At 38.4% G+C, this 12485-nt stretch overlaps 1 protein-coding gene across 1 annotated transcript in view; it reads right to left on the bottom strand.

Annotated features, from left to right (window-relative positions):
• Positions 1 to 3720: 3720 nt before the first annotated feature.
• Positions 3721 to 12485, bottom strand: part of COL4A3 (collagen type IV alpha 3 chain) — a 51935-nt gene continuing 43170 nt past the window's right edge. The window contains exons 42-52 of the mRNA XM_054282670.1: positions 11580 to 11765; positions 10760 to 10890; positions 10242 to 10314; positions 8888 to 8959; positions 8647 to 8766; positions 8397 to 8495; positions 7571 to 7783; positions 6689 to 6866; positions 5498 to 5612; positions 4032 to 4204; positions 3721 to 3805 (exon numbers count right to left, since the gene is read on the bottom strand). Coding sequence (XP_054138645.1) covers positions 3721 to 3805; positions 4032 to 4204; positions 5498 to 5612; positions 6689 to 6866; positions 7571 to 7783; positions 8397 to 8495; positions 8647 to 8766; positions 8888 to 8959; positions 10242 to 10314; positions 10760 to 10890; positions 11580 to 11765 — 1445 coding nt within the window. The remainder of the gene's footprint in view (positions 3806 to 4031; positions 4205 to 5497; positions 5613 to 6688; positions 6867 to 7570; positions 7784 to 8396; positions 8496 to 8646; positions 8767 to 8887; positions 8960 to 10241; positions 10315 to 10759; positions 10891 to 11579; positions 11766 to 12485) is intronic.

Here is a 12485-nt window from a genome sequence, read left to right as displayed (position 1 = left end):
GTCACTTGAGTTATTCTGAGTGACAGGAAATCCTCCAGAAAAGCTCTGGTGGGGATTTCTAGTGTAGTATCACATTATAAATTACCATTAGAGGGTCACAACTGCCCTTGCCCCCTTGTCTTCTGTCCCAGCTCAAAAAGAATTGGATCAGGCTGTATCCCTTCCCCTCTCAGATATTCTTTCCATTTTTTGCATTGTGTACAGGTGCTTGCACAAATAACTTTCTTTGACAGTTTGAAGAGTTCACTGCAGATATCCTTGATTTTCAGATCAGTGATTTAAAAGGCCATCCTTAAGCATGTTGCATACAACGCAGTTCTGCTGGTTTGTCTTCTTTATGTGCATGCTGAACTGTTAATAATTTTAGGCTGTGCCTTTTTATTTCTGCACACTCTGTGCCAAGCACCACACAGCCACTCACTCCCTGCATCCCACCTCACCATGGGATGGGAGGGGAATCAAGAAAATAAAATAGAGGTAACAGTGGTTTTATAATTGGAACAAAATAGTAATAATAATGATACTGCTACTAAATGTAATAAAACGGAGAAGGAAAGAAAGGGATAAAACCCAGGTAAGACAAGTGATGACAACACAATTGCTGCCCAATGCCAAGCTGGTCCCTGATCCACCATCAGCCTCCTCTTTGCAGGTAATTCCCCAATCCATATACTGGCATGGTGTCCTATGGCATGGAATTGCCAGTTCAGGGCACCTGTCCCAGCCATGCTTCCTCCCACATTTCTGTGCCTCTCCTCACTGAAAGTCCTTGACTTAAGAGTAAACACTACTAAGCAACAACCTAACCATCAGTGTGTTGGCAATATAAATTATCAGTTAGCAATGTAAATTCTGCTACTGAATCCAAAACAGCCCTGAACCAGCAGATGAGAAGGAAAACCCCAGCTTATCACAGCATCCTATGTAGGAAGAAAGCTGGTATGCACAGACCCAGCTTGGGTATTTACATTCAAGTCCTAAACTTGGAGTGTGGTCCAGGTCAGAGGGAGTGAGTGTCTTTCTTAAGAGAAACTCCACCCCATGTGTTTTAATCAGATAACCCTTTTTTTGGTATGCCCAGGTAGTGGACAAGAGCATTAGTACTAGAAAAGGGGGAAAAAAAAAGCCAACATGGAAATGGGTCTTTTATTTAGTCAAAATATCTTTATTTGGCTGTATTTAGCAGAATACAGCCCCCATTATTTGCTCATTATTCCCAATTTCTCGTGTGTCCATTCTTTCAGTACCATATATTAACAGCTTGCACCTCATCAGCACTTTCCAGTTAAGGCTCCCAAAGCATTTACAGACAGCAGGTAACTAATCCTCACAACAACCATTAGCAGTAGGGAAGGAAAATGATCTGCAGCTGCAGTGAGAAGTCAACATCAACTTTTCCCAAGTTTTCCTTTGATTTTCAGTGCCTAGCTTGTATTATGCCAGGCTTGATGAACATGTGTCCCTGCACTTGTATTTCATGCTTTTGAAAGAAAGACTCATTTTGAGCACTCAAAATTTAGAGCTATTTATCAACATCTTTCTTCAGTAACTTCTGAAGGCCACAAAAAAGTGAGCAGCAGAATCCAAAACTAGGAACAAGGCATAACTTCCAGTTATATGCTATACTAAGAGACATAATTCTCTGTAACTTACCTTTGTACTTCAAAGCCACAATCCATTCCCTTCTCCTTACACATTATTCTCTACTGGACACATTTCCAGCAGACTTCAGCCTCAGGTACTCACATTTGCATTTTACCAGCTAGTTTTATGTGGAAGTCTCCACAGTCACCAGTTCTATGTTTGGATGACTGCAACGAGCATTAATGGAAAAAAAAAAACCACCAGCACCCCAACAACCTACCAAGCAACAGGTGTGGTCTTTGAGTATTTAAAGCAAACTTCAGAGTTTATGGAAAAGTCTAGTATGTGATTGTTTGAAGGAAGATAATCTCAACCCCAGGCTTGATTCAAATGAAAGACTAAATATTAACTTGACATTAATACCTTCTTACCAGTAGTGCATCTGCAAAGAGATTCTTCATTAAACCCTGTAAATTCACAATTGTACCTTGCAAACAGAATTACTATGACTGTTCAAGCAAACAATAATTTTAAAATATCCATTCAGTTCATATAAATGATATCTTCATCTTAGCTCCATCATAAGAAACAGGCATGGAACACAGACAAAACCTTTTCTTAGTTAGGTTAACACTGAAAATTCAAACAGTCTGACAAACATGTTGCAAGTACTTTAACAGAAACAATATAAAATTTCACTGGCTTAAAAAAACATCTAAAGGAGAAATCCTGGTTATTTCACTGAATTGCTAGACCCTACATTTTAAATGGTGCATTTACAGAACTATTCAGATGAATTAGGCTTCTTCACTAAATACTGAAATTCTGATAAATTGTGCAAGTATTAAAAAATATTAACATTTTAAATGTCAACATTACAATTTTAAATAGCCTTGCAAGTGCAATGTTATAAATATTAAAAAAACCTCAGAGCTACAATTTAATATAATTTATATGAGAAAATGAAAGTGCTTTTCAAGTATTTATGTTCATTTATAGTTGGATTCTCTTGTATATAAGTCAGTGCTTAAATGGTACAATTTAAATATCAGTCTTTTTAAAAATTCTGGATGCATACATTTATCGGTATGGAATAAATGGTTTCATTTGCAGATGTGTGTGCTAAATATTTAAATACAGAATACAATTTGTGATAAATATTTAAATATGAAATACTGTAAAATGGAAGTATTACAGATTTTGTTAGCAATCACATCCTGATGGGTGTGTAATAACCTGACAATGCCATGGGAGCCCTTGAGCCATACAGTAATTGTTAATTCCAACAAAATCCCAAATTACACGGTAAATACTTTTTCTTCAGGAGAGACAAAAGCATGTGACCATAATAATTTCTGCCAAATTTGAAGAACTCAAAGACTGCATGATCAATGTCAAAAGCCATGGAATCTAAAGAAAACTTCCCAACACTTTCTTCAGTCAGCCCTCAGCCACAGTCACTCTGGAGCACAGAGCCACTGCTGTCACCACTGTCCTGCCTGCCCAGTGCCTGCTGTCGCTCCCTCTCTGGCCAGTCAAGCACCATTATCATCACAGTGATACAAAAACCTTTGTATTCCTGTTTGCCAGCCAGAGGAAGGGTGAGGTACATGGGGAGATACTTGTTTATTAGACAAGAAAACCAAACCAAAACAACTCTTAATGAATCATTATATAGTTAAAAGTGCACTGAAAATATTTCCTATTGAACCCTATCTCTCATAAGTGCCAGACTGGCATCTTAAATGATATCCACTTGAAACACTGAACATATGTAAGCTGATACAGGAGCGTTTAGATTGTCTTGCTGTTTGAAAAGCACATGACACAAGGCAGCATTGACATCTTTCATTAAGGATCTGGTGATGCTGTGGTTTTATGTTGAAGATGCAGCTCAGAAATGACAAGGTTCAGCAGATGTCCCTGCAGATGCCATTATAAGATTCCTCCAACAAAGTGCTTTGTCATTTGTCATAGACAAAAGTCAAACTGTTGCCCTACCTCACCACAGTGCTGCCCTGGCAATTTTTAGTTTTCTTTCCAGATGCAGCAGGACTTCAATAAATTATAGCTCTTCAGAGTTAGGCAATTTTTTGTAATAAATCAGTTTCATGTTCTGTGAAGAGTGGCCAGCATTTAGATTGGTCTCTTCATGCAGACCTGACAACGACTGATGATATTCTCTAGTTGTCCTGCTTTCAAAGTCTGTGGCACAGGTCTCCTAGAAGAAAAACCCAAACATTCAATTTTTTTCTTTAAAAAACAGGGAGAGACAATGAGACTTTGGATATGGAATTACTGACAACAGCCTTGAAATTCTTGGCTCAAACATCCGTGTGCTACAAAATGACTCTGCACCTGACAAATGGGTGCCTAACCCAAAGGGAGTTACAAAGGAAGCTGCCACAGGTTTTGCAGGCACTGGGATGCAGGGAAGTACAGTTTACCTGAACATTCTTCTTGGATTTAATGATGCCAACCAGAAACTGTAGGAATTTGTGTAGTAGTTGCATGTCCCCCTGCCATGGCACTCTATGAATGGGACGGCCCGAAATTCTTCCAGACAAGATCCAGGAGATGCCAATGCTTGGCCAGAAGCTTCTGAGCCAGCACTTGTGTACTGCAACCACCAAAACATTTTCATGAGAACTTGTCCATCAGCTTTTAGTAAACTGCAAACACCCCCCCCCCCACCCCTTTCTGAAACGTACCATATGTTCTTTGGTATATCTTGGACAAAATAAAATGAATGCAGATTCATTTGATAAAACTTACAATGAAGCACAGAAGCCTTCTGAAAATTCAAGGAGTTATGGCATTTCTTAAGTCCCTGCAAAGGCCTTTCTCAGGTCAATAAAATGCATGAAACTAACCAGTACAAAGCCTAGAAAGCTGGCTTCTGTCCAGTTGAGTACAACAGTAACTACATTACAAATAAACCAAATTGGCAGGAGTGTGTTTTCATATTTTTTATTGCACTGATCACTTCTCCCAACACAAAAAGCAGAAAAGGCATTTCCTTCTCTGATGTTGGTAAATGCTTGTAGAAATAGCTCTATAATAATTTACAATGGTGTAAAATTGGCTAGAAAATACCATCTAACTTTGCTGATATTGGAAACAAGTAAATTGTTTTAACCAAATGCTAAAAAATTCTCTCATTTTTTCCCAAGTTTATTATTATTACTACTTGGGGCCAAATCACAGGAGAAACAAAAACTTCACCCTAGACCTAAAAGGACTTTACATTAAGGAAAAAAAGAGGGGTTTAAAATTCCTCTACCTTATTTTTTCAATCCCTATGACATCCCACAGACATGGGTAACACAGATGAAATGCTACATCCCCTATTATAAATATACTGTTAGTCCCATAAGCTGTTCTCAGTTTGCACTTCCATTATGAACTTCACTCATATCTAATTATGGCATCAAACTTGCTGAGGCAGTCTGCTGTAGCCAGGGTTCTGCATTTATTTTTATTTTAGCTTTCGGTGCACTTCAGCCCCAAATCTGATTTTTATAAGAACTTCCTGGCATGGAATTTGGTCACTTATTTCTATGTTTTTGTGTTCAGAACCATTTTAACCACTCCACTCTCCAAACCTATTTCCTAGATCTTAGCATAACATGTGAAAGTGAATGCATGCAGTTATTTTTGCCAGCCTAAAATCCTTTAGTACTTCTCTTATCTTTTCTGCTTTTCCTCCTGCCACCTATTTTTGTGAACAGATCAGAATAGCTGTTTCTATGCTTTTGGAATTGAATAAGAATTAATAGCATTATTTTCTACTTCTTGGCAGAGGAAAAACAATCAAAAGGATTTAACAGTTATTAAGAAACAAATGAGCTTTGAAAACACCAATGAAAATGAGAGGACATGAAATTAATAATTCAAGTTGTTATATCCTTACCATAACAAAAGAAAAACCCTTCCAGAGAGACATCCAGCCATCTGGACATGCAGGAACTACAGTTGTTTGGCTGTGAACTGCTATTACCATTGCAGCTCCTTCACAGACAACACACCTGTGTAGGAAAGCACATACATTCAGTGCAGACATGAGGGAAAACATGAAAGCAGAGCAAACTTGTGCCTTCTAGGATGGTAGCTACCTCATGGCATAGCACACTTTACTATAAATGCTACTGCTCCCACAGGTTTGTGTAAATTGAACCCATATATCTTACCTTGCAATTGCTTTGCAATCTCCCCTAGTAACACCTGATTTAAACTGTTCTAAGATGGGAAGCAATTCCAGAACATTTGAGCTTCTTAATTTTGCCTTTAACGAAGTAATGAGCAGTATGTTACCTTTTTCCCTTGCCCATTATTTTATGTTGTTCTGGCTTAGTTCAAAGTTCTGTACTTCGGTACCTTTATTTGCAAACATTAGAGAAAGTAATCTTTATTTTCTAAATGAGGAAACTGAAGCTGAGCTATTGGATTGAAACAACAGGGTAGGGTAGGGCAGGACAGAAGATAAGAGTGCAAAGCCTGCCTTCCCACCTTAGATTTTGCTGCTCTAGGCCCTTCTTGCTTTTAGGACTTTTCTCTTACATTGTTCTCCATCCTTCTCAGCTATTCCAAGCAACTAGAAAGGGCCAAGCGTGCAAAACAGTGTTTCATAGCTGAGAACCTTCTGCTCAGTTTACAATGTTCTTCACCAACTACATGTATATACATGAATACTACATATATTACATGAAAGTAAATACATGATCCAGAATTGAAAGCAGAACTTGATTTTTGCTATAATTCTAAATAACAAAGTTGTCTTTATTTCGTTTTAGTCTGTCTCTAATATCCATAATGATAGGGTCTAAAGAAAACAATCCCTGCAATCAGTAGGACAGTGTGCCATTTTCTTATGCTGGCTCTGCAGCAATAGGCCCTGTGGTGGGTCCCTAGCTTTATTCCAACTTTTCTGGAGAGTATCACTGAGTATGTGACATACTTAGGTGAGTAATCAAAACCCAGGCTGATGAAGTCAGTGCTTGTACTGGCTGAGACAGCCAGGTCTTGCCTAAGATTTGCCACTTAAAACAATTTGTGATGCCTCTGTGGTTCCAGGGCAGAAGTGCTAAAATTCTTATCATTTTACCTGCTTATCTGGGGCTCGAGTGCCCTGCCAGAAATGGGTGCCATGTCTGGTGGCATCACCACTGCAGTGGACAGCCAGTAGGAGTAGTCATTGCGAGAAGCAAAGCTACAAACATCATTGGGGCTGCAGAACAAGAATGGCATGGTGCTGAACCTCTGCAAGCAGCTACCAGCTGTTCCTGGAGGACAAAGGAGGAGAGGTTTGTGGCAGAAGGAGATTAAATTTACTGCAGTGACCAGAAGAGACACACGATGGCACCCAATCTACTATAGGAAGAACTAAAACAGTTCTTAACTATAAAAAGAGTCTGTTCAGTAAGATTATCTGAAAGCAAAATGCTGCTGGCTTATACAAAAATATCTATATAATAAACCAGGGCTAAGAACAAAATCTGTTAAAACACTACAATCTTCTTGAAGGGTATCAGCCCTTGACACAGTAGCAGGGACTCAGCTGCTTAAACAAGTTTCTGGTGATATTATTCACACCCTAAAGTATCCCACTTAGACTCCAAAATCCACAAGATTCTCCTTCACATCCTGTGGTGTTACTGTCAGCCCTGTGTCAGCTCAAATGTTGTCAAGGTTATATATAGGTTATATGTGTTATATATGTCAAGGTTATATGTATACTAGACACCTATCCATAAGTAACTGAATTCTTCCTCAAAAATCTCTAGGGATATCAACAAGGGAATATAGGAGTGCAGGAAAGAAAAGTGTCTTTTAAACCATGATTCCTGAATTGACTCCAGGCACCTCTGGAGACAGATGGTTGAAACCAATGTTTATTTCAGACACTTACTGTAAATTTGGTTTCAGGACAATTTAGCATTACTGGACTCTAAGAAAACAATCTGAATTTTTTTTACCAATACAGTACCAAGATCTTGTCCATGTGCTCGCTCATTTCCTTGTACAAAAAGCAGTGAATAGCCAACATAGATCTGGGATGTCCCATGTGGGCACGAAGGAACCTTTGTTGTCTGACTATGCCGGGTAAAGATAAATCCTTTTCTTGTTGGACCAGCAGTGATAGTACCTGGTGATCCAGGTAACCCCTGCAGACCTGGAAAGCCAATCAATCCAGGTTGTCCTGTGGATGAGAAATAAATATGTCTGCAGGTATTATAATTTTGTTTAAATTTTCATTTCTTTTAGATTTGTGAAATTGCTTGAAAACTAACAAAAAAAAATTACCAATAACAAGATACAACTTAAAAACTCATAATATATGTTCCAGATGTAGGAGTTCTTCAGGCTTAGCTCAGGCAGCTTTACACTGCATAGCTTTGTGGCATAGTGAGGTATTTTAAAGAAACATGAACATTTTAACCAAAAAAACCTTAAAGTAAAAACATTTCATGATGCCTAAATAAAAATATTTTGTTCTATTTTGATGTAATAAAAAGGCACCCTGGTACCTACAGATTTCAAGTGTATAGATTTCAAGATTTCAAGTAAATAGAAGTGATTAATAACAGAAGAGCATAGTCAAGGCATAGTTCTGTAAATTATTATTTCAGTTGTGAACAAGCATCTGTTAAAAGCTAAGAATGTGCTTACATATGTCCCTAAAGTTACTGTAAATGTTCTGTAAATGACAGAATCTCTATACATGTAAGAGGAAGGATTTACAGAAATCAGCAGTATAATTTATCTGTAAATTCAGTTAGTACCAGCCAAACAGAGATTCTGCTTTCCTGTACCTCTTGGTCCTGGAAATCCCCTGTCTCCTTTTGGACCAGGTAATCCTGGATGTCCTGGGTGACCAAAACGGCCTGGTAGACCTTTTACTCCTTTGGGTCCTAAATTGCAATCAAGAAAAAATTCCCCAGAGGCATATGGTGAAGATTTAAGACATGTCAGATTTCTGTGCAGAAGTTTTTTCCACCAAACCAAAATGTTCTCCTAAGCAGCACACACAGATGCATGCATAGAGATAAAAATATAAATCACCTTGTAGTCCAGGAATCCCTGGAATTCCTTGATCACCTGGTGTTCCTGGGACTCCTGGCAGTCCTGCAGGACCCTTGCTTCCTGGAATGGAGAATATTTTTCCAGGGAATCCAGATGGGCCTAGCAGCAAAAATATAATGAAGATCTATTGCTTTACAATGAGAGAAAGCAAACAAGCTACAAAACAAACCAAATAAATCAAGCTATGTCAGCTGGTATTGGAAGGAGAAGAGTTGATTACCTTGCTGGCCCTTTGGTCCCCTTGGCCCTTCTGCACCTTGTGGTCCTGGGGGTCCTTGATTACCCTTTTCTCCTAAAAGAGAAGACTGAAGATATTTCTCTGGTTTAAAATGTCAAAACAACTGTCAAAGTTTCAGAGGCTTGCTGAAGAGTCCTACAAAATCCATGCAAAGTTCCCAAAGGGTAACACAGCCTATAGACTGGTTTGAAATGTGAAAGTGGGTTTCTTCACCTCTGCTGCAACTGCATAATTTATAGATCAAGTGCATTTAATTTATAAGATGATGCCTATCTATATGAAGGTAGTTCCATAAACCTAGTTTAAATTCTCAACTTTAGACTATATCCTTTCTATCTTACATGTTTTTGTCCCTGGATTTGCAGCCTTCAAGTGGAGTTCAGCTCCCTTTAACCCTACTGTCAGTTATGCTGAAGGCTTTAAGAGAGGTGTAGAGTTTTTATTGAGAAATTTGATCAGTCATTCTTTTCACTGAGTACAATATGAGGTTACAGATCATGCTCCACAGTTCTGCTTGAAACAAAAGAATTAATTAAAAGTATTTTTAATACCACATTGGGAGATTTGACATATGTGAAATGACAGGTTTTGGTTAAAGAAAGTAAAATTACTGTCTGTGTGGTGACTTTGCCAATTAGAATAAATATAAAATGCACAATAGTTAGCATGGATCACTAACAGGTAGGTTAAACAGTAATGACAATTCTGTGGGACTGTAAATCATGCAGTTGAGAAATGAGAATACTGGAGTAATGCAGGCCTGCATCATATTTAAATCAATAGAAAATTTTCTAAATTGAAAGTATTTTTAGCTAGTTACTGATTCAACTTACCCTCAGGAATATGAAATTAATGAAGCCAATACATTTAACAGTTCATCTTCTGATAAACTGTGAGATTTTATTTAGAACTATTCTTACAGCAAACAAAGGACACAGTGCTGTAATTATGATTAAATGCTCCTGAGTTTTATAGCTAAGAGATTGTCAAAAAGTTACATTTTCTAGCAGTGGTGGCATATTTCCAATTGGCAGATTCAGTGCCAAAGTCCTTATAGCTCATCACTCACTCAGGACAAACTTGTTTTGAATTTGCCTGAAATGGAGGTTGTGGATGAGTCAGCCCTTCCTCACCTGAGCCTAAGTTAAGACCCACCCAGAGTGTGCACCTCAGTGAAAACTCTTAGTGAATGCTTTCATTTAGACCTGACTTAACCCGGGCTTTCGTGGCAAAACCTTGTGTCTCTAGAACCCCTCATACACAAATAAAATTACAACTCAACATGTAAATGATTGTATTTGGCACACAGGAGTGTGCATAATAAATACATGAATACCTTTTACACCTGGGAATCCAAGAAACCCAGGGTCCCCTCTAGCACCAGGATAGCCTGATCGACCTTCTATTCCCTGCAAAACAGAGAACATCAGTGATAAATAGGAGCAGCATCTTCACACAATGAAATACATTCTATTTTTGTTCAGAATATTCAAGGCATTATGTTCACAGAATATGCTGTAACTAGAACTATCTGCTCCACTTTTAAGCATGTCAGAAATTGTCATATTATTGTTCATATTATTCTGTAATACAGACCAGCCAAGGAAATGACATACCAGGAATTAGAAAAACAATTCTTATTGACCCACTGAAGTCCATAAAACTGGCTTCTCATATCCACTTTATTTCCTCCATAACAAGGTGTTTTTGTGAAAATGGGTAGGAGGGGACGCTTGTTTGGGCTTATTGTTTGTTTGGAGATTTTGGAGGGTTTTTTAATGGATATTAATATCTTTTCATAGTAAGAGCAGACTATCAATGCAGTAAGAAAGAAGCACTGTTCCTTTCACTGACTTTGGGACCAGGAGGGCCAATGTCACCAGCTGGGCCCCTTGGCCCTGGAATTCCATCCGCCCCTTGGACACCTTTGCTTCCTTTCACGCTGAGAGTGGAAAGACCAGGAAGGCCTGGAAAACCAGGAACACCTATACAGAAACATCAGAGTAAGGGAAAACTGCTGCCAACAGCTTTTCACCTAGATTACACACAACACAATGCAACATTCAATGACTCTATAAAAAAACTCATGTTTATCACCTCAGTGATTTCCTAGGAAATATACATACTTTTTAAAAAAATAAAATTTTTCCTAGCCTGCTAATTTAGTCTAAAATCAGAACTTACAGTACTCTTCAACACTACAGGCTTTTGCATATCCTCCAGTTGTAGTTAAGTCTGGAATCACAGAATCATTTACACTGGAAAAGACTTTTAAGATCATTAAGTCCAATTGAAAACCTAACACTAAGCCATGTTGTCACTTAGCATGAGTGGCACTTAGGGACATGGTTTAGTGACAACATGGCTTAGGTTTAGGTGTTAGGCTATCTCACTTTGTTAAGGTTGGATCTCAGCTGCCTCACAAACCACATGGGAGGAAGCAAGATAATGCAATCAGGTGGGCTCAAAAGCTTAGAGTTATTTTAATTTAAATGTCACTGCATAGATCACATTGTTTGCAATGGTAATGTTGCATTAGCTACTAAAGGACCTGTTTAATTATGAAACTCTCTTGAGGGAATACCCCTTTCAATCTTGAATTTTGGATAGGCTGACTTCTACTTTAAATTATCAGTATATCCTTTCAGACAAATAAGGAGTTCCAACAACACACCTGGTCTTCCATGTGCACCAGGAGTACCTCTGTTCCCTTTCTGGCCAATGACTGCCACGCCTGTGGTGCCTTGAAATCCAGGTAACCCCACTAAGCCAGGAGGTCCAATGGGTCCTTGATCTCCCTGATGACCTTTCACACCTGGAGGCCCAGGAAAACCAGGCAGTCCCATGTCCCCTTTGATTCCTGCAAAGTGTGGATATCACATGTGGAGAAGGCTGTCAAGACAGTGAGGTGATGTGACAACTCCAAAAGTGCATTTCCTATATGGCAAAGGTGGAATTCAGCCCTTGTCTTTAGTACAGAGAAGGCCCCAAAGCCAGGTTGCTACCCTAAAGCAAAATAGTTCTGAGAAGACAGGACTCACAGCAAGGTACACACTACTTTTTTAAATTAAAAAACCCCACAAATAAAAAAAACCCCACTCCATTTCAGAGATTGCTCATCCCAAGGAATAAACTTGAGAGGAGGATGAACAGACCAGAGAAGGGAATATTCATTGATGAATAAGTAGAAGAAATGCTTCTTTGTTCAGAACTAAGAAATCCTTTAAAACTGGATCAATATGAATGCAACAAAATAAGAGACTATTCCATAAGGATATTGTTTTAAAGTCAATCTTAGAGTGCTTTTAATTTTACTTTTTTAAAGTAAAGCAAATCAGTGGATTTCTACCAGCACTAGAAATACAATGTAAAACCTAAAAAATGGGAAGAGTCCTTCTTCTGTTTATCAATATCAAAGGGAAGATGAACAAAATTAAAATGCAACCACTGCAGCTTTCTCAAAATGTGCTTATTATTCAGAAGGATCTTGTTTTGATAAGAACCTACTCTGGCAATCCAATTATATATCACAATAACATTTCAAAAGCTCTAGAATGTGTATATCACCTTCACAAGACCA

Source organism: Melozone crissalis, unplaced genomic scaffold (genome assembly GCF_028551555.1).
Source record: "Melozone crissalis strain CALT ecotype California unplaced genomic scaffold, PUWL_Pcris_2 ptg000034l_1, whole genome shotgun sequence".
NCBI lineage: Eukaryota > Metazoa > Chordata > Aves > Passeriformes > Passerellidae > Melozone > Melozone crissalis.
Note: the sequence above shows the minus strand (reverse complement) of the source record. Positions and strands in the feature narration are given on the sequence as shown.